Below are 25,100 nucleotides of genomic sequence, written 5' to 3'. Positions count from 1 at the left end.
GATGATGTATAAACATACATTTAAATGGCTTTATTAATTATTTTATTAAAATTTATAATTGATCTCATTACTTAAAGAACCACCTGTGAATAGATCGTTTAAAAACAAGTTATTACTTATGAGAAAAATGTTAAAGTCTTAAAATGTAATTAATTAACACATTAAAATAATCCTTTATAATCAGAATTAAAGCATTTATAAGAACGGATTTAAGCTACTTTCTAATAATTAATTATGTAGAAGTGGTTCTTTATAAATTATTAATATAAATGATTATTCTTGCCCAGCTATTGTGTAACAAATGCTTCATAGTGTGTACTAATTACTCACTAAAATGTTACCCTGTATTTTGTGAATCATAGGTTTGGGAATGTTCTATTGTCAGATGATTACAAATGCTGTATGATCTGATGGTTTAGACCAGGGGTCGGGAACCTTTTTGGCCAAGAGAGCCATAAACGCCACATATTTTTAAATGTAATTTCAAAAGAGCCATACAATAATGTAGTGTCCCTTTCCCACACTGAGGCACTGATACTTAACCTCTTTTAAGGTTCTTTATTCTGGTGACTGCAGACCACAACAAACGCCGTACAATTAATTCAGCAACTCCTGAATCTCTCCCGCTGAGACGAGAGCGCTTCTCCCAACTTTATATTCCCCCTCTCCCGCGTCAGCCCTCCCATTTCCCTTGTTCGGCCCATAGCTGAACCCCATTGGTCCAAACTACCTAACAACAGGCTGAGCGACAGAACTGAGGGCCAATCAGATCTCTGCTTGATGCGTTCAAGAACTCCAGAACTTTTAACGCGACCCAACAGCCACCCAGTCGAAGTCAGTATGCTACGATATGTTTAAAACTAAATATACAAATGTCTGTATTTGATGTAATTTCAACATTTTTAAAGTACAATAAGTCTGTGGATTCTTTTTAATAATATTGTTATGCTGTTGCTGATAAATGAGGCGTTGAGACTTTAAACGTGATCTTAGGTTGGTCTGAATGTTCTGTAGATTTGAGAAAGACTGATCACATGCAGACGCGGTGCCAAACACACACTTACACGCTGCAGTGAGTGACGGGCAGCGGGTTTTACGTTATTACAATCCCTGCGCGATTCACCTGCTGCCTGTGCCCACATCTCCACTCCCCCACCCCCACCCTCTGCTTTCTTCCTCACACATCCCGTCCCCGCAACTGCGCGCTCTTTCTCAGAGACGGGAGCGCGCAGTCTTAGGCACGGCAATTCCCAGGTTTCCGGGTGGAACAAACTCTGTGAAATAATAGATAATAGTAACTGATAGTTTTCTCTCCAAGCACCGCTACTACTGCGCGCCTCTGGCATCGCACCGCGCCCGAGAAGGACTGGTCTAATGAAAAAAAGTATAATTAAAGATTTGTCTGCGAGCCACATGTGACCATCAAAAGAGCCATATATGGCTCGCGAGCCATAGGTTCCCGACCCCTGGTTTAGACCAAAAAGGACCTCATTTAGTATTCACCAGCCTTTCCTTCAGCAGACCTCCATGCCCTAAATAAATAAAACAAGTCTCAAAACTGCATTTAGGTTTTCAAGTGAACAGTTTAGTTTTGAATCAAAATAAGCAACAAGAAATACTAGAAATCACATTGCATGTCATAGCACGAGACTCCTCCTTTAAAAATTGTGCATAGTTTAAGTTTTAAAGTTTTTAATTTTTTCTCTACTTTCAAATGAAAACCTATCACTAAAGCTGTCTCTTCTCAGCTCTCCTTTGTATCTTACTTTAAAAACCTCATAAGGTGGAATTAGGATTTCCCTTTCAGAGTACAAGTGCTGAAACATGTTTGGTCAAGGCTACAAACCCATCCGGCTGGAGGTAAAAGTGCTAGAGTGCAGCTCTGTAATGTCAATGAGCGACTTCCTGCTTTCAGTTTGTGCCCTCGTGGGACGGACGTGCAATGACCAAACATGGACTTCTGTTTGCACCTTTCTGTCCACACTGCTTCATTAAAACAGGGTAAACCTTGGGTTTGTTTAAGGTGTGTTTGTCTACACCTAAAGGGCCATGATCTGTTCTTTACTCACGGTCCCAGAAGTCTTTCTTCATTTGCATTTCCTTTTTCTGTTGTAGTATTCTCCGCTTCACTCCAGGCCAGACTAAAGTTATCATTTTCCTTTGTCTCATTCAGTAAAAACTTTGTTTTGACTATTTTCTCCCTCTTGTCCTCACAGCCGAGGTACAAGTCATCGACAGAATGTGGTGCCATATCCAGCTGGGAAAAGAAGGAAAAAGAACAAAAGAAAGAACAATGAAGAAACTGTCACGAAACAGGCAGACAGACGGCTGGTTCCATTTGCAGCAGGTTTATTAGCTCCGCTAAAAGTCCACAAAACTAAACATGGGTCAGACAGGCAGAGGTCAACAATGGAAGCATCAGAGAAGACACTATTATAGTCAGGATCCAGGCGAGATTTGGGGCAGGCGGCAGAGTGAGAGACTAAGCAGGGTCTTGAAATCAGAAGATCAAATCTGGATTTAATGCTCGGTGATGCAGGCACAGTGGCACAAACAAAACTTTGCAGTGCTTAAGTTAACTGTGAGTGATTGGCAAACGTGAGTCAGGTGAGTGGCTTCCAGAAACTGCGGTGGTTGCTGGGAGATGTAGTGGGTTTAGTGCTCTGGAGGCGGTTCGTGTCGGTGACAAAAGGCTGAGACATAGCTCCGACTCCTGAAAGAGACATTCAACAACAATAATCGATTTATTCAAAAACTACACTACATTACTTCACAGACTGCCATCTTTCATCAGCACCTCATTCTCCAAAACAAATATATATATATATATATATATATATATATATATATATATATATATATATATATATATATATTTTATATATATATATATATATATATGTATACCTTCAGGAGTTTAGGACAGGGATCAGCACGAAGTAGCCAAGTGGAAGTGTTCTCCGTGACATTAACTGCTTCCTTTACGCAAAGCAAGATGGTGCCAGTGTGAGCGGCCTGCCGTCTGCTCCTGATTTGTTATTTAAAGCTTTTGCTTTTATTACTGAATGTGACACAAAAATCTGCCTGCCTGCTGGTGTATGATCGACAATCGCTACTGCATCTTGGTTTCCTCAAGCACAAGTCTCGACTCACAACATTTTTGTGGTCAAAAACCCCTGGCGCCTTTTCTAGAAAGAGTTCCTGCACATCTCCACCGCCGGCTTCTCCTTCCCCGGAAAAAAAAACGCCACCTTTGCCACGGAAGACCATAAATAACGATAACATGAACAAAAACAGTTTTAACCACCTGTTTTATACGTGGGATTAAGTTAGCTTAGAGTCAAAAATAACGCCTAGGTTTCTGAATGGCTTAATGAAAGTTCCTCTAGCTTCAGAAACTTTTTCTCTCTCTAGGCTTCAGGACCAATAATTAAAAAATACAGTTTTTTCCTGGTTGAGCTGCATAAAATTATTTGCTATCCAATTTCACATCTAAAGTACAGTTTAAAAGTGCTTGCTTAGTCTTGTGTCATCAGGATACATAGCTATGTACAGCTGTGTATCATCAGCATAGCTATGAAAACTGATGTTGTGGGTTCTGATGATATTCCCCAGAGGAAGCATGAAAATTTTAAAAAGCAAGGAGCTAAGGATGGAACCTTGAGGCATAATTTATTTAATTTCATGAACCTCAGAAAAACAAAAAAAGTGATGTAGGAATGGGATCTAAAAGTCCAAAGTCATTGGGGAAAACTTGGGAGAAAACCAGCTTGCAGCTTCAACCAGGTCAAAACTGTCCAGTGCTTCCTCAGGTAAGATCAAGTCATATTAATGCAGGTTAAAATCACCAGTTATTAAAATCATGTTAAAGGAAGTGTGGACAGATGCTAGAAACTCAGAAAACTCCTCAAAAAAACAGAACGTGGTTTTGGTGGCCTGTATACTGTGATGCATAAAACTATTGTATACAGTACCTGTCATGTCTCGTCAAGTTCCTGTCCTTCTCTTGTGTTGTCTCGTGTTTAACTTCCTGTTTTATTTTGAGGGTTTAACCCACCTCTCGTTTCAGACCTTCCTCTCCCTGCCCGTGTATGTTTCCCCACAGCTGAGCCTGCCTCATCATCCCTGATTGTCTCCACCTGTGCTTCCCCTCCTCATGTATTTATAGCCTGGTTTTCCCTGTGTCCAGTGCCTGTTTGTCTTCTCCTTGACAAAGCTAAGCCTGATATTATCAAGTCTAGTGATTAAAACAACCTAAAACTCTGCATCTGAGTCCAGTCCTGTGTTCTGCCGTGTCACTACCCTACATCTTAATTTCTTTATTCAATAAATATTTGGTGAATGGGAGCTTGTCTCACTTTGGAAATAATTAGGGAGATTTTTTTTAACTTGTCCTGTCCATTAGCCAAGCAAACAGATGAGAGCTGAAAGCCTTTTGTGTTGGACATATTTTACTTTTACAACAGGGGTTATGTATCTTATGATACACCTGGGGCCTGTTTCAGAAAGGAGGTTAAGTGTAAACTCTGAGTGGGTTAACCCTGAAATCAGGGAAACCCTGGGTCAGAGGTGGGCACTGAGGGCCGCATTCCTGCATGTTTTCCAGCATACCCTGCTCTGGCATGTTCTAATTGGCTGGACACACCTGAACCAGGTAATCAGCCATGAGTAGGGAAAGGCTATCTTGAAATCATGCAGACACACCGGCCCTCGAGGCCTGGAATTGCCCACCCCTGCCCTGGGTTTTCCGTTTCAGAATGGGAGGTTTGTTAAACCAGAGAAAGCAGAGTAAGTCAAACCCGTTTCTGAAAGAGAGGTAACTTTTACTCGGAGTCAGTATCCATGGTTACTTATGCTGTGAACCTAACCTGGTCGGGAGCAGGTTTTATTCTCCAAACTCAAAGTTTCTGCCGGTCCCCTCCCCTTTTTAAAGACGAAGCGGTATGTTTCGCTTTAACCTTCATTGCCCAAATGTCCGTCACACAGAGACGGTCTAAGTGACAAGAATGGCTTGTCCTTTTTTGGAGGACCCAGTAGACGAGGAGGCTGCATTAATTCGTAGAAAATTATATTTACGTCGTACGAGGATTTTGAGAAGACTCGATTTTTTGTCATTTCCCCATACGTTTTTGTTTGAGCGTTACCGTTTTTCGTTGCAGTCAATTACATATATACAATGAAAACAACATTAGATATGTATTGCTATGTAGATGTTTCATATGTCAAATATTGTCAACAAAGCCTACATCCATGACATGCTCACATTTGACCTGATTGAATTATGTTTTTCTACTTCATTTTTAGCTGCTGCCATGTTCTTTTAATTCCTGCAGGATTGCATCTACATGAAAATGAAATCAGGGACATTGAATTAGATTAATGTAACAATTACTTTTTGGAAACACAATTTGCTAGCACTGCTTACTTTCTTAATCCCATATAAACCTATACCACTTGATCAATACAAGGGTAGTGTTGCAGTGTGTGTGTGCTGAGCGGGGTGCGATCCACGAGAGACAAGGGGAGGGGCGAGTGCAGATGGGGGGGGGGGGGGGGGGGGGTGAGCACGGAGCGGAGGTGTGTGCGTGGTATATATTGTGTGTTCGGAGGACGAAGCACTTAGTTAAATAAAGAGAAGGTGTCATTCCCAGAATAACTGTTTTGGAGTCATTCTTAATCCGCTCTGGAGGTTGAGGGTTTCGAACGGGAAGTGAACCCCGAAGGAGAATCCCCTTATGCCCTGAAGGAAATCTCCCCTGCGCTTCTGACCACGGTCGGTCGGCAGGACGAGAGAAAAGAAAGGAGAAGTCTTCGCGCAGCGAAAGGTTCAACAGTAGACAAAGGTTCACTTTTAAAGACACAATTGCATGTATTAATATTAAACTGACTAACGTTTACAAGAGGGGAAGGTTAACAAAAAAGTCCTCTAAACATTACCGACGTTAAATGCATTTTCCCCCAGATTGGTTCTGTACACTATGCAGCATTTCATAAAATTACACCAGGAATAACACTTCAAAAGTACACCTAAATATCGCCATTTTTTATTTCACACCTTACGCTATTTAAAAAGTTATTACAGCCAATATTTTATAACAATGATTTAAATGCAAACTTACGCATTAACTTGAGCAGCTATGTTTTCCCTCGCTAACTGTCTCTGTTTTGCAGATGCAGCGGTGTTGCTTTTCTTCTGGAATATGTGCTCATGTTCACTGTAACTCTGCAGCAGCACGTCAAGTTCAGCTGGCGAAAAATACGCAGACCTCTTTGTTTTCACGGTTGCCATGGTGACTCGTGATATCTGTGCTCCATTGATAATGGCTTCTTATAGTCGGGGTGCGCACGCTCACCTCCGAATCAGTCCACTCAGAATTGATTGACCTAACTCCGATCAGCTTCTCTGAAACAGAAAACTCAGAGTTGTTAATCTCTCGATTGACCAACTCAGAGTTCAAGTTTAACCTCAGAGTTGGTTGAACCTCCTTTCTGAAACAGGCCCCTGTTGTCTCCAAAAGTGTTCACACATAAACAAGTCTACCTGTGTCGGTAGATGTGAATGAAATTATGGCGCTCAGACACACACGTCTGTTCACTCCAAAGGTCTCTTTATTATAAATCTTGCACAGCAGAACACATGCCCCCTACAGTCCCACTACCGTAACTGCAGTAGTAAATGCATGAACATGAGACAATGCATGGGCTGCTACAGAATTGTGTTTTTAAAAGTAAGCTTTTGTCTACCCTTGTATTGATCGAGTGGTATAGGTCTATATGGGATTAAGTAAGTAAGCAGTACTAGCAAATTGTGTTTCCAAAAAGTAATTGTTACATTAATCTAATTCAATGTCCCTGATTTCATTTTCATGTAGATGCAATCCTGCAGAAATTAAAAGAACATGGCAGCAGCTAAAAATGAAGTAGAAAAACATAATTCAATTAGGTCAAATTTGAGCATGTCATGGATGTAGGCTTTGTTGACAATATTTGACATATGAAACATCTACATAGCAATGCATATCTAATGTTGTTTTCATTTTGTATATGTAATTGACTGCAACGAAAAACGATAACGCTCAAACAAAAACATATGGGGAAATGACAAAAAATGGTGTCTAGGTCTCAAAATCCTCGCACGAGGTAAATGTAATTCTCTATGAATGAATGCAGCCTCCTCGTCTATTGGGTCCTCCAGAAAAGGACAAGCCATTCTTGTCACTTAGACCGTCTCTGTATGACGGAAATTTGGGCAATGAAGGTTAAAGCGAAAAATACCGCTTCGTCTTTAAAAAGGGGAGGGGACCGGCAGAAACCTTGAGTTTAGAGAATAAAACCTGCTCCCGACTAGGTTAGGTTCACAGCATAAGTAACCATGGACACTGACTCCGAGTATAAGTTACCTCTCTTTCAGAAACAGGTTTGACTTACTCTGCTTTCTCTGGTTTAACAAACCTCCCATTCTGAAACAGAAAACCCAGGGTTTCCCTGATTTCAGGGTTAACGCACTCAGAGTTTACACTTAACCTCCTTTCTGAAACAGGCCCCTGAACATACTACCACTAAAATTCACACACGCCTACTCTAGCACCTGTGCTGGAGTGAGTGTTTATGTTTTTCTGAGCATTCCTGAGCATCCCATCACCCCATACACGAGTCAGGGCCCCCCAGGGAAGACCCCCCCCACGCTCCAAGCAGCCCCCCCAGGCCAAGGTTAGTCCAGGAGAGATCAAGGCAGGAAGGATGCCCAAGAGGAGCGAGGGTCCCCAAGGGGTATTATAAATATGGCCCGACCAGGCTCCCCCGCAGCTGGAAAATATGGAGAAGGCCGGCACCCAGGGGCCAGGACCAGAACCTACACCACCAAGACACAGACACCCCCGGCTCAGATGTGATTTGATCCCCGGCTCCTGGTCTTGCCAGAGAGCTCAGGGATCCCTCTCCCTGCGTTGAAAGAGGACCGAGGACCGCCAGGCCCAGGAAGCCAGCACCCCAAGGACAGGTCCGCCATGACAGAGGGCCTTGGTTCCCTCCGCCAGGGATAGGGCGGGGGACAGAAGATCAGAAGTCCCTCTTCCTTGAGTGATGTATCTGTGTTAGTGAGTGTGTGCGTGTATGGATGTGTGTGTCGAAGTGTGTATGTGTGAGGTAAAGGGTGTGTGTGTACTAAAGGGTGTGGGTAAAATTAGCGGGGGGGGGGGGGGGGCATTATATCAAGAGGGCCTAAAATATCTGAGGTGCTGTTAAAATTGCCATTAATTCAGAGAGAGACCGTCAAGACCTTGGGCCACGACACCGCCCGTCTCTCTGAGGAAAACCGATCCATCAAGGAAACCCTCCTGGATCTTCAGGCGAGGAGCATGAGGGACAATCTAGTGTTCGCAGGGATTCCAGAAGAGGCAGGAGCAGTCCCGGAGAACATTGTTAAGTCCTTCATAGAGGTCCACCTGAAACTCCCCAAGGAAGAAGTCCAGAAGATCTCCTTCCACAGGGTTCACCGGCTCGGAGTAAAGAGGCCGGACAATCAGCGTCCCCGTCCTATTGTTGCTAAATTTGAACATTATAAACAAAAGGAGCAGGTAAAAAGCAGAGGGCGAGAGCTAAAAGGCACACATTACAGCGTGAATGATCAGTTTCCAGGTGAGATCCTTCGCCGGCGGAAAATCCTCTTCCCGCTGAGGAGGAAGCACCTGTCTGCTGGAGCCCGTGCGGTGGTTGCCGTTGATAAACTTTTTGTGAATGGCAAGCTGTTCCGGGACCCAGAGGTAACACCCTGGCTGTGCTGAAGGCTTTCAGAGGCGCACTGACATCTGCGCTGCCCAGAAGAAACCCGCAAACTTATTTAATTGAATAGGAAATAATCGGATCATCAATAATCCACACCTCTCAGGAAAAGTGTTTTTTCTTTCTCTCACATTCATGTTTCTGTTGTTGTTTCGTTGTTTTTGTTTTTTGCTCTTTCTCTTTCCCTCTCTCTTTTCTCTTGTCCCCCCCCCCTTCCCATGTTCTCATATGTGAATCAGGTAAAGTCAACGCAACCACGGTGAGTATTTATTTATGCACGGAACGGGCGCGCGCGCATACTAGCGTGCATAAGAGCATGCACACGCGATCCCGCACACACACGTTGATAAACTGCAAAAACCTCACTTAGGCTCACACAGGACGCACGTAACATGCAGCTCATAGCCAAGACACGTTCACCCACAACGCACAGCGCTTGTCAGTGTAGCAGGAACGCACAGCGGGCACGCGCACATGGACGGGCACACGCACTATTTAGCCTTGCACTCTCCCGGTTAGAACAGCTATGAACAGTCTTAACATCGTTAGCTGGAATGTGCGTGGACTTGGTTCTGGGCCAAAGAGATTGAAAGTGTTAACCCACCTGAATGATCTTAAAGCAGATATAGCTCTGCTGCAGGAGACCCATTTATCTTTATCAGCTGGTCATCTCCTGTGCTGTTCCCAGTATCCAGTTATGTATTCTGCCAGTTTCAACTCCAAACAAAGAGGGGTTGCAGTTTTGATTAATAAAAATGTTACATTTACTCATAAGGATACAGTTACTGACCCAGAAGGCAGATTTGTAATCATTAATATATCCATTCAGAATAAGGACTTTTGCATCGCCAGTAACTATGGCCCTAATGTTGACGACTCTTCCTTCTTTCACAGATTCTTCACCTCACTCTCAGCTCACTCTGACTCCACAATCATTATAGGAGGAGACGTCAACCTGGTTTTGGACCCTGAACTTGACAGACTCAGCACAGCAGCAAATCAGCGTACATGGCAGTCTGCAAGTATTCTAAAGCAGTACATGAATGATCTGGGTCTCTGCGACGCGTGGCGCTCATGTCATCCAAACACTAAGGGGTTCACCTTTTTTTCTCCAGTTCACCATTCACACTCTCGTTTAGATTATTTATTAGTCAGTAACTCCCTTTTGAAAGAAATTAAAAGTTCCAACATTCATCCAATTATTATCAGTGACCATGCACCAGTTTCTGTTACTATTTCAAGGGAAGTACCCAGACCCTCGGGTTCAACCTGGAGGTTTAATACATCTCTGTTAAAAGACCAGGAATTTATTGAATTCTTTAAAAAAGAGTGGGCAACCTTCTTAGAATTCAACGATACTTCTGAAATATCACCAAGTATTCTTTGGGAAGCAGCAAAAGCAGTCATGAGAGGGAAAATCATCTCTTATTCAACGCATAAAAAACGCAAAGAGAAAGCAGATTTATTAGAATTAGAAAATAAAATAAAAACTCTGGAGACTGCTTATGCTGCTTCTGCACAGGAACACATACTGGGCGACATGAAAAATTTAAAGCTGCAGTTAAATGACATCATCAATAAACAAACACAATTCCAGATACAAAGGCTTCGACTGGAAAGATATGAAAACTCAAATAAATCTGGCAAATTTCTAGCTAATCAGCTTAAAATTAATAAAGAAAAATCAACAATCACTTCTATTATGGACCAAACAGGGAATGTCACCCATGACCCGGTAAAAATTAATAATGCGTTTAAAGACTTTTATCAAAACTTATACACTCCACAGATCAATCCATCAGAACAAAGCATCAACTCATTTCTCAACAATATAAACCTGCCCAAGTTAAACGAAGATCAAATCACAAATTTAGACTCTCCGCTCTCATTGTCTGAGCTTCATGAAGCTCTGTCACTTATGCCTAATGGTAAAGCACCAGGGCCTGACGGCTTTCCTGCAGAGTTTTATAAGGAATTCTGGGAACAACTGGCACCAACGTTTTATAAAACGGTAAAATTTATCAATGAAAGCCAATCTCTACCACCTAACATGAACTCTGCCAACATTATCCTTCTTCTAAAACCAGACAAAGACCCCACGAGTCCTTCAAGCTATCGCCCCATTTCTTTAATTAATGCAGATGTAAAAATTATCTGCAAAGCACTAGCACAGAGAATAGAAAAAGTCACTCCTCACATAATTGACTTTGATCAAACTGGATTCATCAAAGGCAGACACTCGGATGATAATGTCCGCAGACTCGTTAACATAATAGACTTTGCCACCATCAAAAACCAGGAAATGACTATACTATCACTGGATGCTGAAAAAGCCTTTGATAGAGTAAACTGGAAGTTCCTCATTGCTGCCCTCCATAAGTTTGGGTTTGGAGAATCATTCATCAATTGGATCAAAATATTATATCACAACCCCAATGCATCAGTTAGAACTAATAAACAGACTTCCAACAGGTTTTTTCTTGGAAGAGGAACTAGACAGGGTTGCCCACTCTCCCCCTCTCTTTTTGCAATATTTATCGAGCCTCTAGCTGCAGCAATAAGACAGAATGAGAGTATTAAAGGAATTAAAACCAAACACAGCCATCATAAAATTAGTCTCTATGCAGATGACATATTACTGTTTTTAAGTAATATACATTCTGTAAATGAAACGGCAACAATCATTAATGAATTCTCTTCTATATCAGACTATTCCATTAATTGGAATAAATCTGTTTTATTACCACTGAACAGTAATGCGGAGCAAGGACTCACAATACCAGTCAAATCAGGCAATATAAAATATCTAGGTATTTATTTTTCCCCCAAAATTTCAGAACTGGTGCAGCTAAACTACACCCCATTACTGAAAAACATACAGGGCGATCTAACACGCTGGACCAACCTGCCTCTGTCCCTTATGGGCAAGGTAGCCACGGTAAAAATGAAAATCTTACCCAAAGTTAATTATCTCTTCTCAATGATTCCCACACAACCGCCATTAAAATGGTTCAAAACATTAGACTCATCCATATCAAGCTTTCTATGGAACAACAAACCTGCAAGAATTAGTCTAAAAACTTTAAAATCTGCAAAAAGCTGTGGAGGATTAGAATTACCTAACTTCCACAATTACTTTCTTGCAAATAGATTACAATATATCTTAAAATGGTTAAAAAATAATCCAGAAACTAACTCATGGTTAGACTTGGAACAGGCGTTATGTGGAAAGATCAACCTGTCAGATCTTCCATTTATTAGCCAAATAGTTAAAAAACAGGATTGTTTCAAAAGTATTAATATAAATGCCACTTTAACAGCCTGGTGGGAATTTCTCAAAATATCAAAATCATCAATTCAACCGTGCAAAATGACACCCATCTGGAACAACCCAGACATCCTCATAAACAAAAAAATTATCCACTTCCCAGCTTGGCAAGCAGGGGGCATAAAACAACTAGAGCACATAATTATTGATAGAAGATTCATAACTCCCCAGGAACTTCAAGACAAACATGGAATATATAACTGCTTGGAATATCAGCAACTTAAATCAATTATTACTAAAAAGTTTAAATACAGAGACAACGATTTAAAGCTACCAGATGTAGTTACCACTCTGATCAATTTCTCAATGAATAAAACTCTTTCCAAAATATACAAACTTTTATGCAATTTAGATAACAATATTTCACTTCCGACAACAAAATGGGATGCGAATTTGAGCATCAGCACAGATGAAAGTTTTTGGTCAGAACTTTGTCTAAACACCTTTAAAATAACAAAAATCCCAAATCTGCAGCTAATCCATTTCAAAACTCTTCACAGAATTTACTACACTGGACAGAGGATGTTCAAGATGGGTCTCAGTAACTCAGACATTTGTCAGCACTGTGACAGTAATCTACCCGACAATTACATGCATGCACTATGGTTCTGCACGCCTGTCCAGGCTCTCTGGCGGCAGGTATGTGCCGATCTATCAGTCTGGCTTAAGGTTTCAATCACAGCTTCACCGTCACTTTGTGTGCTTGGTGACATGAGTGCCATCGATGTAGAAGGAGGATTAGGCTCTATCATTTTCATAACTCTTTGCATTGCTAAAAAAACAATTTTAATAAATTGGAAAAGCAAAAAAAATAAAAATGTAAGTCAACACAGAAATCTGCTGCTTGATCATATCAGCTTGGAAAAAATGTCAGCCCGAAGTTCAAGTAACTTCGAAAGAATTCGGTCTCTCTGGTCTCCCATAGCTAACTCCGTGACTTAGGGGGTGGGGGGGGCCTGGTCGTCGCTGCTCCTTGCCCTTCTGCCGTGGGCCGGGGTGGGGGTCGGGGCCTCCGGTGCCTGGCGGGGGTTGTTGGGGGCTCCGTTGGTCGGGGGATCGGGTCCGGCGCCTGGGTGGGGCGGGCTGGGGTGCTGCGTGGTCCTTTGGGCTTGGGTGTGGGGGTGCGTGGTGGGGGGGTGGGGTGGTGGTCTGGCCTGGCTTGGGGGGGTGGTCCCTTTGCCTGTGCTGGGGGGGGTTGGCGGGGGGCGCTGCTCGGGGGGGGGGGGGGGGGCAGCGGCGCTGGATGGGCTTCACATCTACGCCTGGGGCTGGGATCGGCCCTTCCCTGGCTCTGGGGCCGGGGCGGGACGGGACAACCCTCTTGGGGCCTCCGGTCGCTCTGGGTGTCCTCCGCTTCGGCTGCGGGGTCTGGGGGTGGGGTGGGGTGGGGGGTCTTGTCGGCCCTGACCTGTGGGGGGGCATTCTGGGGGAGGGGGGGGGGTCCACTATTGGTACGGGGCAGGGGGGGTTGACGGGTCGGGGTCTCCGCTGAGGCCATCGGCGGTTTCCCCGGCCGGTTGGCTGCCTCGGTCCCGTCGAGGCCTGACCAGAGCTCTTCTAGGGTCGGCGTTTGGGGGTGGGGGCCTGGGCTTGCTCCGGGGGGGGCCGGCGCTTTCTGGCTCCTCTCTCTCTGTGTGTGGGGGGGGGGGGTGCTGGGCCTGGGGTGTCGGCGCCTCCGGGGATGGGGCCCCTGGGCTGGTTGGGCCTGGCCCCCTTGCTGGGGGGGGGCGGGGGACAGCTGTTTGACCACCGGGGGACAGTCTATCAGCTGTCCCCAACTTACCCCCTTCCTCATATAACCTCATAATAGAGTGAGGGGGTGGGGGGCTTAGCCTGCGATGAGCCTTGGGGGGGGGGGGTTTACTAGGCAGTGGCCCCCCTCCTATGGTTGCCGTATGGAGTGGGCCCCCCCTCTTTTGGTTTTATTTGCACCTTAGACATGTAGGGCCCTTGGTAGGGGGGGTGCTTGGACATCACTGCCAGCAAGCAGCGGATGTCCTCCTAGCACCCTACCCGCCAATTTTAACCGCACCTTAGACATTTGGGGAGGGTGAGGGGACGTCACTGTGAGTAATCAGGAGATGTCCCCTTAGTGCCCTACCCGCCAATTTTAACTGCACCCCCCTTAGTACACACACCCCTCCCCCCTCAATATATACATCCCAACATAAACACACACACATGCACACACACACCATCTCAAACACACATACACGCACACACATTTTGCAAGGAAGGTGGGACCTGGGTCCATCTGTCCCCTGCCTCTTCCGTGGTGGGGGGTGCGGGCCCCTTTGCAACGGCGGCCGTGTCCCCGGGGTGCCGGCTTCCTGGGCCCGGCGGTGCTCTCTCCGCGCGGTGGGGGAGTTCACATTACATCTGAGCCGGGGGTGTCTGGTCCCTGGGGGGTGGGTCCTTGCTCCTGAGTGCTGGGCCCCGCCAAATTTCCAACTGTGGCCGAGCCTGGTCGGGCCATATTTATAACACCCCTTGTTGGCCCTCTTTTTTTCCCCGGGGTTCCCCCCTCCTGGGCGGGGGCGGCGGGCCCCCTGCCTCGCTCCTCCCTGGACCAACCGTGGGCCGGGCGGATGGCTGCCTGGAGTGCGGAGCGGGTCTCCCTTGGGGGGTCCTGGCTCGTACCTGGGGTTGGGGCGGGGGGATGCCCGGAACTCCTGGGTGGTGGTGGGGTGCTCGTTTGGGGCTGTGGGCGTCCTTCTCCGGTGGGGCTCTGCGTTGGGTTCTCCCGGCGCGGCGGGGGGGCTGCTCTCCTGGTTGGGCTGGGGCGGCGCTCTCTTTCCCTCCGTGCTTCCCTGGCCTCTGGCTCTGGGGGCCTTGCGGCGGCCCTGCTGGCCCTGGCCTGGGTGGCGGGCTTGGTCGCCCGGGCGGCGGTTGTTCCCTGCCGGTTCCCATGTGGCGTTGGGGGGATTCCGGCTGCCGCTGCTGCTGCGGTGGGGGTCTTGGGGCGGGGATGGCTGGGCACTCTCCCTCCTCCTTTCACGTTCCACCATCCATTTTTAGAAGAACATAAAACCTCACCTGAGCACTGGTGTTAGCTCACCTTTGCACTAATAGCTTGCATGACTGAATGACTGAAATATTTCACACTAGTTGGTTTTAAGGCATAAGTATGCGTGTGTGAACACTATCTGTTTTGTGTACATGTCGACAGGTGGACATTTTTGCAGCTAGCAGGTGTGTTTATAACATTTGAGTGTGTGTGTGGACGGGCCCCGCCCTTTTTGTACTGCATTTGAACCTTACCATAATGATTAACAACCAGTAAACTTGTTGCTGTATGCTGCTTCATGGTCTTATCCCCCTTCCCCTCCTATTATCACCCCCTACCCCCCCCTCTCTCTAGCGTCCCTCTCTCTTCTTCCCCTCTTTCCTTTTCCGTCCGGTCCAACACCAAAGATTTTCAGACAGGATTGAAATTAATAAAGTTTGGCCTCAATTACAAAAGGGGTTTATTCAGACATACCTTTGGTTTGTCAGAAGATTAATAACCCCTCTTGTTAAAGCAAAATATGTCCAACACAAGAGGCCCTCAGCTCTCGTCTGTCTGCCCAGCTGTTGGACAGGACAAGTTAAAAAAAAAAAAAAAATTGCCATTAATTAAGACTCATAGACGAATGAGTCTTAATTAAGACTCATAGACGAATGAGTCTTAATTAACACATGGAAAATTATGAATTAAGTGTGTCAAACATTTGACCCACGGGCCGTATCGGTCCCAGATGGTTTTATCCGGCCCACTTATGAAGAGTAAAACCTATAGGGATGTTTAAAAGAAAACACATTCCTAGTCCATACCTGTGGCGAGTTGTGTTTTCTTGAAATAAGCAATCCGCCACTAGGGGGAGCAAAAACAATTCCATTCAATTTTATTTATGTAGTACGGAGCCCCCTCCCGGGGACCAGTGGTTATTAAGAAAAAAAATCTGATCAACCGTGCGCACAGTTGAATCAATTGTGCTTGTACTTTAGTGCAATCGTCCGCACACACGCATTGCATGTACAGCTCTCTGAGCAGAGCAACCGCACTCGTAGCTTCTGTTTGCAGGCAGGGGAGGGTGCTTTGTTACAGTGTGTGCGATGGAGGAGACTTCGGACCGCAGTCAGTTCGCCTGTTCTTCATTAGAGGGCTGTTGGACTGATATTCCATGTCTCCCAGGAGATTTTTAACTCCAGACAGAGGACAGGCTGTGGGACGGGCGGAGGCGGCTTTTGAATAAACAGTCCCAAAAATCGTGCAAAAAAATCAAGTGAATTTGTGTTACCAGTTGGCTACAGACAAAATAAAGGCTGATGGTTATTCCTGTTTGAATTCATCCACGGGGGCGGCCGTGGTGCTGCGGTAGGGCGGTCGACCCATGATTATAAGATTGCATGTTCGATTCCCGCCTTGCACGCCCATGTGTCGAAGTGTCCTTGGGCAAGACGCTGAACCCCACCTTGTCTATTGTGGGAGGTTGGCGCCAGTGTTCGGCAACGTAGCCATCAGTGTGTGATTGTGTGTGTGCATGGGTGAATGGGACTGTGGCTGTAAAGCGCTTTGGGCAACTATCATATAGGTTGAAAGCATGCTATAAGAATGATCAGTAGTGACACCCCAATGACCAAAATGTTGTCAAAAAGAACAAAAGGTTGAGGTGGAGTAGATCCAGGTCCAGAGAGCAAAAATGCAGAGAGAGAGAGAACAGCTCTAAATGACGTTTGAAAATGTCTGATTTCGATCAATTTATTAATTATTTTTTGCTGTGAGAAACAGTTAAGACTGGTTCTAAAACAGCTGTGTGTAAAAGCCCATGGAAACAGTGTCTCCAACTATTAGACCAAACACTGAATTTGACTTGAATGTGCTGCTGTCGCGGGGTCCCGCCGACAAAGGATGCAGAGGAGCCAGGGTGAATGGGTTCTTTCTTTATTCAAGAACAGTGAGCTCTCCACTAGCTCCACGCAGGGCCGTATCAACATAGACACCTCCGTCACTCATTCATTCTCACTTCCTGTGACACTTCCTTATAACATAGGAGGGGCGGTGCTCTCCATTGGGCCACAGGAAGGTCACAGGAAATATGTTTAAACATAAAATATACACAAATACACATAAAATAAAAACAGTGTGGGCTCCCTCGCCATCTGATGGTGCCACACCGTCACAGCTGCTAAGAACTGATTTGGAGGTGAACTGGGTCACAGGGTATTTCTGTCAATCTATTTGGAAATAAGCAGACTCAATCTATTCAGGATAATAAAACAGTCCTTCAATAAAAAGAACAGCTTCAATAGCTTCAAAAGGTCTTGCGTTACTGACTGTTGACTGGGTTTTCCATGAAGTTTTCAACTTTGAGAGTTTTTATAAAAAGAGTTTAAAAATGTTCAAGTCAGTCTGAGAAAAATCCTGCGATAAACAAGGACCGCTGTAGTCTAAGTCTAACAGACCAATCTACTGCCTCAGTCTGTGAAAAGTTAAACGGCTGCTGAAGTAATGAAACACACTGAGTTCATTTTGCGATGCTTTATTGAGCCACAGAAAAGTATGCAGTAACAGTAAAAGATTAAATTCCTTAATCAACCCCATTATACCAACAGATTAATATGTTTTCATTATGTCTGAAAAGTGAAGCAGAAAGGACAGCAGATGATCTGCATCAAGGTTTTAACCTCAGCAAACATCAAGCTATAGTTACTGAATGATCAGAAAGTTCTCATTGTTTCCACTAAACCACTTTCTTTTCACAGATCCAGCAGTTACTAGTGGACCCAGGTTCATCATTCCAGCTGTTGAAGTTGTTGTAGATCCGTATTTCCACACGATCTTCCCGGTTCCCCTGATTGTTAGGTTCTCCTGGAGCCCAATAGCTGACACCGGAAAGACAAACAATTACAAACAACATGTAACTCTTTTCATCACATATGTCCAGTAACTAATGCAAGTGCATTTACCCAGATGATAGGTAACTTCCATCCACCCACATCCAGTTGGACCCCTGCCTGAACAGCCCAATCCAGAACCTCCGTCCAAATCCTCTCGTAAAGTTCTTAGTTAGAAATTGTAGAGATGGAAAATAGAGTTTTCAGAGTTGTTTCAGTTTTAGTGTTTCAATATAAACTACTGTTTTGTGTTGGATCTCATTTTCTTCCATTTATTAAAAGCATTTTGTTATCAAGTATTTCCATATAAATCAGAGGGAAATGGTGAGCAGAGTTCTAACTGAAACATTCATGTTCTCACGTTTTCATCAGCATCATTGATGACCACCAGGTCTGCTCCCCTTGAAGTACAGTAGTCTCTACTGTTCTGCCAGTTTGCAGTGGATGTAGAGACGTAATAAAGACTTCCACGGAAATATGTCCATCCCTCATTTTGATACCTCTCTGTTGGAGGAAAGATTTCAAGTTCAAAAAGAATCTCAAATTATGACTAAATAAGAATTAAAAAAAACAAGAAATCAACAACAGTAAAAGTCAGACTTATCAGCTATTAGGACAGTTCTCAGTCTCATATCATAAGGTCCCCAACAGTTATTATCCTTTCTTCTTGATTCTTTCTTTCCTCTAAAACAATATTTACTAACCCTGGTCCTTGGGGATCATTGTCCTGCTTTTTTTTATCCAACCCTGATCAAACAAAACTTCCTTAGATGACTGTCATTGTCACAAATAAAACAACAATGGGGAACTCAGTAAGCGACCATGTTATTGAATTTTAGACTTTCTCTCCTTGTAGGAAGACTTTTTGAAAAAAAAAAATAGCTTGGATTAATGTCTCCCAAGAAAATCTTGATTCTACATTATTCAGGAAAGGATCATTGAACTAATGACAGACAAGCAGAAGTTCCAGGTGTTGAGATCAGATATCGTAATTGTTTCATTCATAATTCTGTGTACACATTAACCTTCTGAACCAAAACAAATGAAAAGTGTTTGCATGTCAGTGATCAAACTTTGTGAACTATAAACTTTGTGAGACGGTCTTTGATATTCACTTTAACAGAACAATTCCAAAAAAAAATCTAGAAATCGCTTCCGTATATATAATTGACTTAAATTAACTTAAAGATTCTGAATTTTTATTAACAGTTTATGAAATGCAATATTGCCCACATCATTAATATGAATATAATTTTTCATTTAATGCTTACATCTAATGATAAACACAACTATAAACCATTGGGACATTTTTCTGCAAATTATTTTCAAAGTAAAATGTTTAAAAAGCAAAACTAAAAAGGAGTTAAACATTTTTAATGGCTTTTTCACCGACTGTCTTCCTCTTACCAAAGACATTTATCTTGTTCTGTAATGCGTCTCTCTGTTGAATCACAGACGTCAACTGGGATCCTGTGGAGATAAAAAAAATGTGTTTTTTTCATTAAATTCTTTACTGAAAAGTCAAACTTTAAAGACAACTATTGTTTTTCTAGGCTTTTAAATAAGTCATGCATTACCCAAATTAATAAATTGTTAATTTATTTTACTGTTTGTACCAAAATCTATCAATTAAATCAACACAGGATCCTGACTTTCTCACACTTACTGAGGGCATTCACTTGTTGCTCCACTGAGCTTCTCTGGGCAATTTCTGACCTCAGCTGTGAATCTGTGGGAAAAAAGAAAGATTTTCTATTACAATAGTAAATATAGGTTTTGATCTGAAAAAGAGAGTTTTAAGAACAATAAAGAGTAAAAGAAGACTTGTACAGCACTGATCATTAGATATGTTTGCTCTGCTAAAAGCTGCAAAAAGCTGCATTTCTTTCTTGGCCGTAACAGTTGGTCCACATTTTTGAACTGCATTTCTAGGGAAATGTTAAATCAGAATCATTTACGTCGTTTTACTGTTTGTGTCTAAACCTATCAATTAACTCAACGCAGACTTTTTCACACTTACTGAGGACAGTCACTTGTTGCTGCAGTGAGGTTCTCTGGGCAATCTCAGACTTCAGCTGTGAATCTGTGGGAAAAATCATCATAATCATCATTTCTTTTAAGTTTAAAATCATCATCATTATCATATCAATACAGGGTAAAAATCAATGACAGTTTTGCTTCTTTTGCTTCTTGCTTTGGATGAGTAACACACAATAAATGTTTTTCCAGACATATTTTTTTCAATATGCTCCAATATTTAGTTTAAGTGTTAAAAGTGGTGACATGTTTAACAGTTTTTGCATGATTTAAGCTCCTGTCGAGACACAAAACAAAAATCTAAAAAAGGAATATTTAGTTTTGGCAAAGCAGCAGAGCGGCGACCTCTTAAGGCGGGACTCTGCCTTTACCCAACAGTAGCCGGGATCACCTCTGTGACCCCGTGACCTCGAAAGAGATACAGCTGGTTAAGAAAATGAATGAATAGATGGAACGTTTATTTATTTTATTAGTTTTTGATAGGAGGATGTTTTGTTCATTCATCTTCTTTACCATTTATTCCCTTTCGGGGTCACGGGGTTGCCGGAGCCTAGCCACTTGGGCGAAAGCAAAATGAAAAAGATTTTTTCTTTTGTTTGTATGAAAATGATATATGATAAAAAGTGTTGTCTTTTTCTGTAATAATCAAACGTTGCATTAGATGATTCAGTGATTTTTTTGGGGTTATTCTTGAAAAAATAATCTGATATTTTTGTTTAAACAAAAACTTATTAACATAAAGATATGTGTAGATCTTCTTTTTTTGCAGCTTGGATCTTAAGATTGTTCTCATTTGCTCAGAAAAGCAAACCATCGACATCAAAAACATGACTAAATTAAAAAGTAGTTATGATTTCCTACTTACCACATGAAATCAGTCCTCTGTTCAGAAGATTTGTTTGGTTGTTACAAGCTTGGATCACAGAGGCGTCTGAAAAAAGAACAGCCAGTTGTTTCTTTTATTTTCTTTAATAAAGCAGATCTTATTCTTATTGCATAATGTTTCTTATTTCTACTCACTGCAGGAGCATGAGATCCCCTTTTTAAAAGCTAAGAGCTTTTTATTGCTGGCATTCAGATCTGAAAAAAAAAAAGATATTTTTAATTACGACAATGAAGTGTTCATTTTCTTTTTAGTCAGATTTTCTGCTTCATTCTTTCTTTCAGCTGCAACAACTATCAGCTTGAACTGTATTAAAATTTCCAGCTTTTTCATTTTATTTTGAAAAATGTATTTCAAAACCATTAAATATTGTGTAAGAAATTTAAAAATCTGAAATGAAAAATATAGAAACTCTTACGACTTAACATGAAATTCATAGTAAAAATATGGAAAAAGCTGTTTCATTTATTACAAACAATGAATAGTTTTAAAACTAAGCACACTTAAAACTAAAATAACTATGAGATCATAATGATTTGGTGTTCAGTAACTTAATAAAAAAAGGATTTAATAATAATCACATAAACAATTATAGAAAGCCAAAAAAATCTTCTGACTTACCAGCGATCGCTTTGTTCATCCCAGCAATTACTGCAGCCAGAGAACTTGGTGCCACAGCTGTAGAAAATAAAATATGAATAAGCTCTAAAGCACAGTGTCATTCTTCATCTAAACTACAGCTAACATAACAGCTTAAAGAAATGATTTGCTGAACGTACTTATAACAAACTAGAATTTAGGGATTTTCTTAAAATAAAGCTCAGAAAACATTAAAACAACCTTTAAAAGTCATTTTTTATAGTTTTGCAAATTCATACAAATAAACTATAGAGCCAGACTCTGTGTGTTAACCTTATTAGTGGAGACAGTTTGGTTCTTCAGAAAGTCCTTCAGTTATTGCTTTTGCCAGATTTGAACCTTCTAGCTATAGAATCATCAATAGAAACATCATTTCTGACATTTGTTACTGCAGTGAGTATTTAGACCAGCATGAATTCAGTTACACTCACTTTTAGATGGTTTAATTGTCGTGAAACTCTTTCCCGTCCCAAAGACTAAGAAGCAAAAACAAGTTAGTGAACTTTGACCAAAGGAAGGTGATTGCAGATATAACATCATTAATAGATAAATAATTTGCCAGATGTATAAGTTGCTTCTTCTAGATATTTATGTAGAATCATCAATAGAAACGTCATTTATGACATCTGTTGATGCAATGAAGAAGAAGCTGGGAGATGTTCTGTCTGGTGCTGCACCAGCACACCGCTGCATAGAGGAGGACACTCGCTAACACAGACTGATAAAACATGTTCAGCAGTTTGGAGCAGATGTTAAATGAGCACAGCCTACAGAGGAAGTACAGCCTGGACTGGCTCTTCTTGTAAAGGTGGTCTGTATTGGTGGTCCAGTCCAGCTTGTTATTAAACACAACCCCCCAGTTATTTGTAGGGATTCAGACCAGCATTATTTCAGGTACACTCACTTATGGATGGTTTAATTGTTGTCAAACTCTCTCCTGTCCCAAAGACTAAGAAGTAAAAAAAAGAAGTTAGTGAACTTTTAAGGTGGATGATTGCAGATTTACCATCATTAATACATAAACAAAGAAATTGAATATATTTAGTAAGAATTTATAATAGAATCATGGAATTCAACCCAAATTCAGGTTTCAGGCGATCAGGGTTACAAAAGTTACAATACTTTACAACTGTAAATATTCATCAATAGTTAAATTATTTTCTTTAACTCAGGAGAATCAATGACTCCATGAACAGCTGTGTGTTACCTGAGATCAGGGAAAAGCAGACGAGGATCATCCATCGTGGTGAAATCATGGTCCCAGATGTTCACCTGATGCTACAAAGCAACAAACACCAAGAAGAAGAAGTTCAGAAGGGGCTCATCATGGGGCCTTATTTATGCAAAACCTGAACAAACAGGATGGCATCATCAGCATATGCATAAACATGTGTCTAACCCCTTTGTTTAGCTTTGGCTTTCTTCCAAAAGACAGAACCCGGATCCTAAAATGAAGCAAATAAAGCAGTAGAAATTAAAATTACCTCAAGTCCTGGAGGCCAGTTTATGTTACAGTACATCCTGATGATCATATTACCGTTTATGGTGAAAAAACGCCCAACCTAAGTACATAAAACAGAAATATCCTCAAGCATTCTGACACAAAACTCCACAAGGAAGCACACAAATGATTAAATATTAGTTATGACTCTGGATTCAGAAAGTAAAAAGTGCTGACACATGTTATGTTAAAGACACTTATCTATCACTATTACAAACACCGTTTTAGTACCAGGTTGACTCTTTTTGTTTTCAGTTCTGCCCTCAATCATTGTACTGTAATCATCAATTGAAATTAATATAAAAAATGTAAAATCCTCTAACAGCTGTTATCAAATCAAAGAGTCAAGTTTATCAATGCAGCAAAGAGAGAACAAGAAGCAAACAAACTCACAAAGACATTTGTGGCCTGAACAGTTAAGAAGCTTTGAAAGTTCCACTTTTGAACTTTGGTCAGGTTTATTTTCTTTCTTTCTTGAAATTTTGCTCTGGGGATCTTTTGTCTTCAGTCTCTGACAACAGGGTTCCAGGTCCAAGATGGAGATCTCCGTTTCTTTTGGGTTCTCCATGATTCTCTGCTGTCGTCTTCTGGGGCTTTTCCATTGACTTCTAACTGCATGTTTTCTTCTGCTTCTGGTCAAATGTCATGATAAAACTTTGCCACAAGAGCAGGAAATTTAAGCTTTTACTTCATTTTATGAAAAATCAAAATAAATATTTAATAAAACCTGTAATGTATTTATAGTAAATGCTTAGATATTTCTATGCTTAAGCCTTAAAAAATTAAAACAGAACAAAATGTTAGACCGAACCAAAAATGATCCGCTGCTCTTCTCTAACTGTGAGTTCCCAACTCATAATTTCCCTGAAGTCAGGAGATGTAACAGAAAACTCAACAAACACACACGTGTTCTTCTTTTTAGCACAAGCAAATAATTAGGAACACGTTAGAACAAACAGAATTGTCTCAGTTTTTATTGACTTTGCATTGTGTTTCTTTAATTTAGGTGTGTCCATTCTTCATTATGACTTGTAGCTGAGATGTTTCAACAGTCATTTAGGGCAGTGGTCTCCAACCCCAGGGCTGGAGACCATTACCGGCTCGTGGAATCAATTGGCACTGGGTCGCAGAAGAAATAATTAATTATACCTGGTTCTTTATCTGTTTTTGGGTTTCAATAATGTTTTATTTAAAAGATCTTCTTTTGAAAAATAACCGGATTCATGACGGAGGCCCAGAGGAAGATCCAGGACTTGCTGGAGAGACTGGAGAGACATCTCTTAGCTGGCCGGGGAATGCCGGGAAATGTCCTGCTGCAATGGCAAGTTCTGCCACCGCAGCACTGCAAAAAATTGTGTTCCTATCAACTCCCGCTTTTTGAAATGCTGAGGACAATGTCCGTCCTTTGTTGTAGGCCTTAAGCACCATCCGGTAACGCTCCACCACCTCATCTGGGACACGTGCTGAAACATAGAAATGGTGGTTAAGCAATGTTTTTAAATTGTGTACTCATGTACACATTTATCAACTCATGTGGTCTCTGCATGAACTGTGCATTCTCTGAACCTGTTAAACAATATGCTGACAAACTTTCACTGACTCTGATTGTCAGACATATATGTTCCTAATATTATGGCCCATCCGTCTCTTAGGGAACACACGAGAAAAATTATTTCTCAAGAAAATTAAACACCAAATTAAAGGAGAAGCTCAAAATTTCAAGCTACCTCTTCTGACACGTTTGCGGGCTTTGTTTTGTCTCTTCTTTCCACTCTTGCCTCTTTTTGTGACTCTTTTTTTCTTCTTTTTTGGTGTTCCTTTCTTCTTTTTTCCCTTCTTTTTCTTCTTCTTCTCCTCTTCATCTGAAGACGAAAACTCAGACGAAGAGTCAGAGGAAGAATCGCCGCATGAAGAGTCACTCCAGTCGGAAGAACTGCTTAATGAATTTGCAGATGAACTTGACTGAACTTTGGAAGTTTTTTGTTTTTTTCCATGCAGCATTATGTCACTTGTGGAGGCTTGTGGGTGATATTTTGTTGAAACCCAAAAGCACA

General features: G+C 42.1%; 1 protein-coding gene across 1 annotated transcript; it reads right to left on the bottom strand.

The window, feature by feature from the left end:
* Window positions 1-17,615: 17,615 nt before the first annotated feature.
* Window positions 17,616-22,912, bottom strand: LOC101163639 (uncharacterized). The gene is made up of 12 exons (XM_004066270.5): window positions 22,753-22,912; window positions 22,450-22,494; window positions 21,977-22,021; window positions 21,528-21,584; window positions 21,044-21,103; window positions 20,889-20,954; window positions 20,007-20,069; window positions 19,653-19,715; window positions 19,394-19,456; window positions 18,348-18,490; window positions 18,059-18,153; window positions 17,616-17,974 (listed from the first exon to the last, which is right to left on the bottom strand). Exons 1-12 carry the CDS (start codon window positions 22,799-22,801, stop codon window positions 17,833-17,835), a joined length of 891 nt encoding a protein of 296 aa, XP_004066318.1. The 5' UTR covers window positions 22,802-22,912; the 3' UTR covers window positions 17,616-17,832.
* Window positions 22,913-25,100: the final 2,188 nt, after the last annotated feature.

Source organism: Oryzias latipes, chromosome 1 (genome assembly GCF_053564925.1).
Source record: "Oryzias latipes strain Hd-rR chromosome 1, Olatipes_Hd-rR_3.1".
NCBI lineage: Eukaryota > Metazoa > Chordata > Actinopteri > Beloniformes > Adrianichthyidae > Oryzias > Oryzias latipes.
Note: the sequence above shows the minus strand (reverse complement) of the source record. Positions and strands in the feature narration are given on the sequence as shown.

Coding starts and splice junctions, on each gene's coding strand:
- LOC101163639 (XM_004066270.5), bottom strand. CDS start 22,801: ATGATTTCACCACGATGGATGATCCTCGTCTGCTTTTCCCTGATCTCA. Junction 22,022..22,449: donor AACAATTAAACCATCCATAA/GTGAGTGTACCT, acceptor TTTGCTTCTTAG/TCTTTGGGACGGGAAAGAGT. Junction 18,154..18,347: donor TCAATGATGCTGATGAAAAC/GTGAGAACATGA, acceptor TTTCTAACTAAG/AACTTTACGAGAGGATTTGG.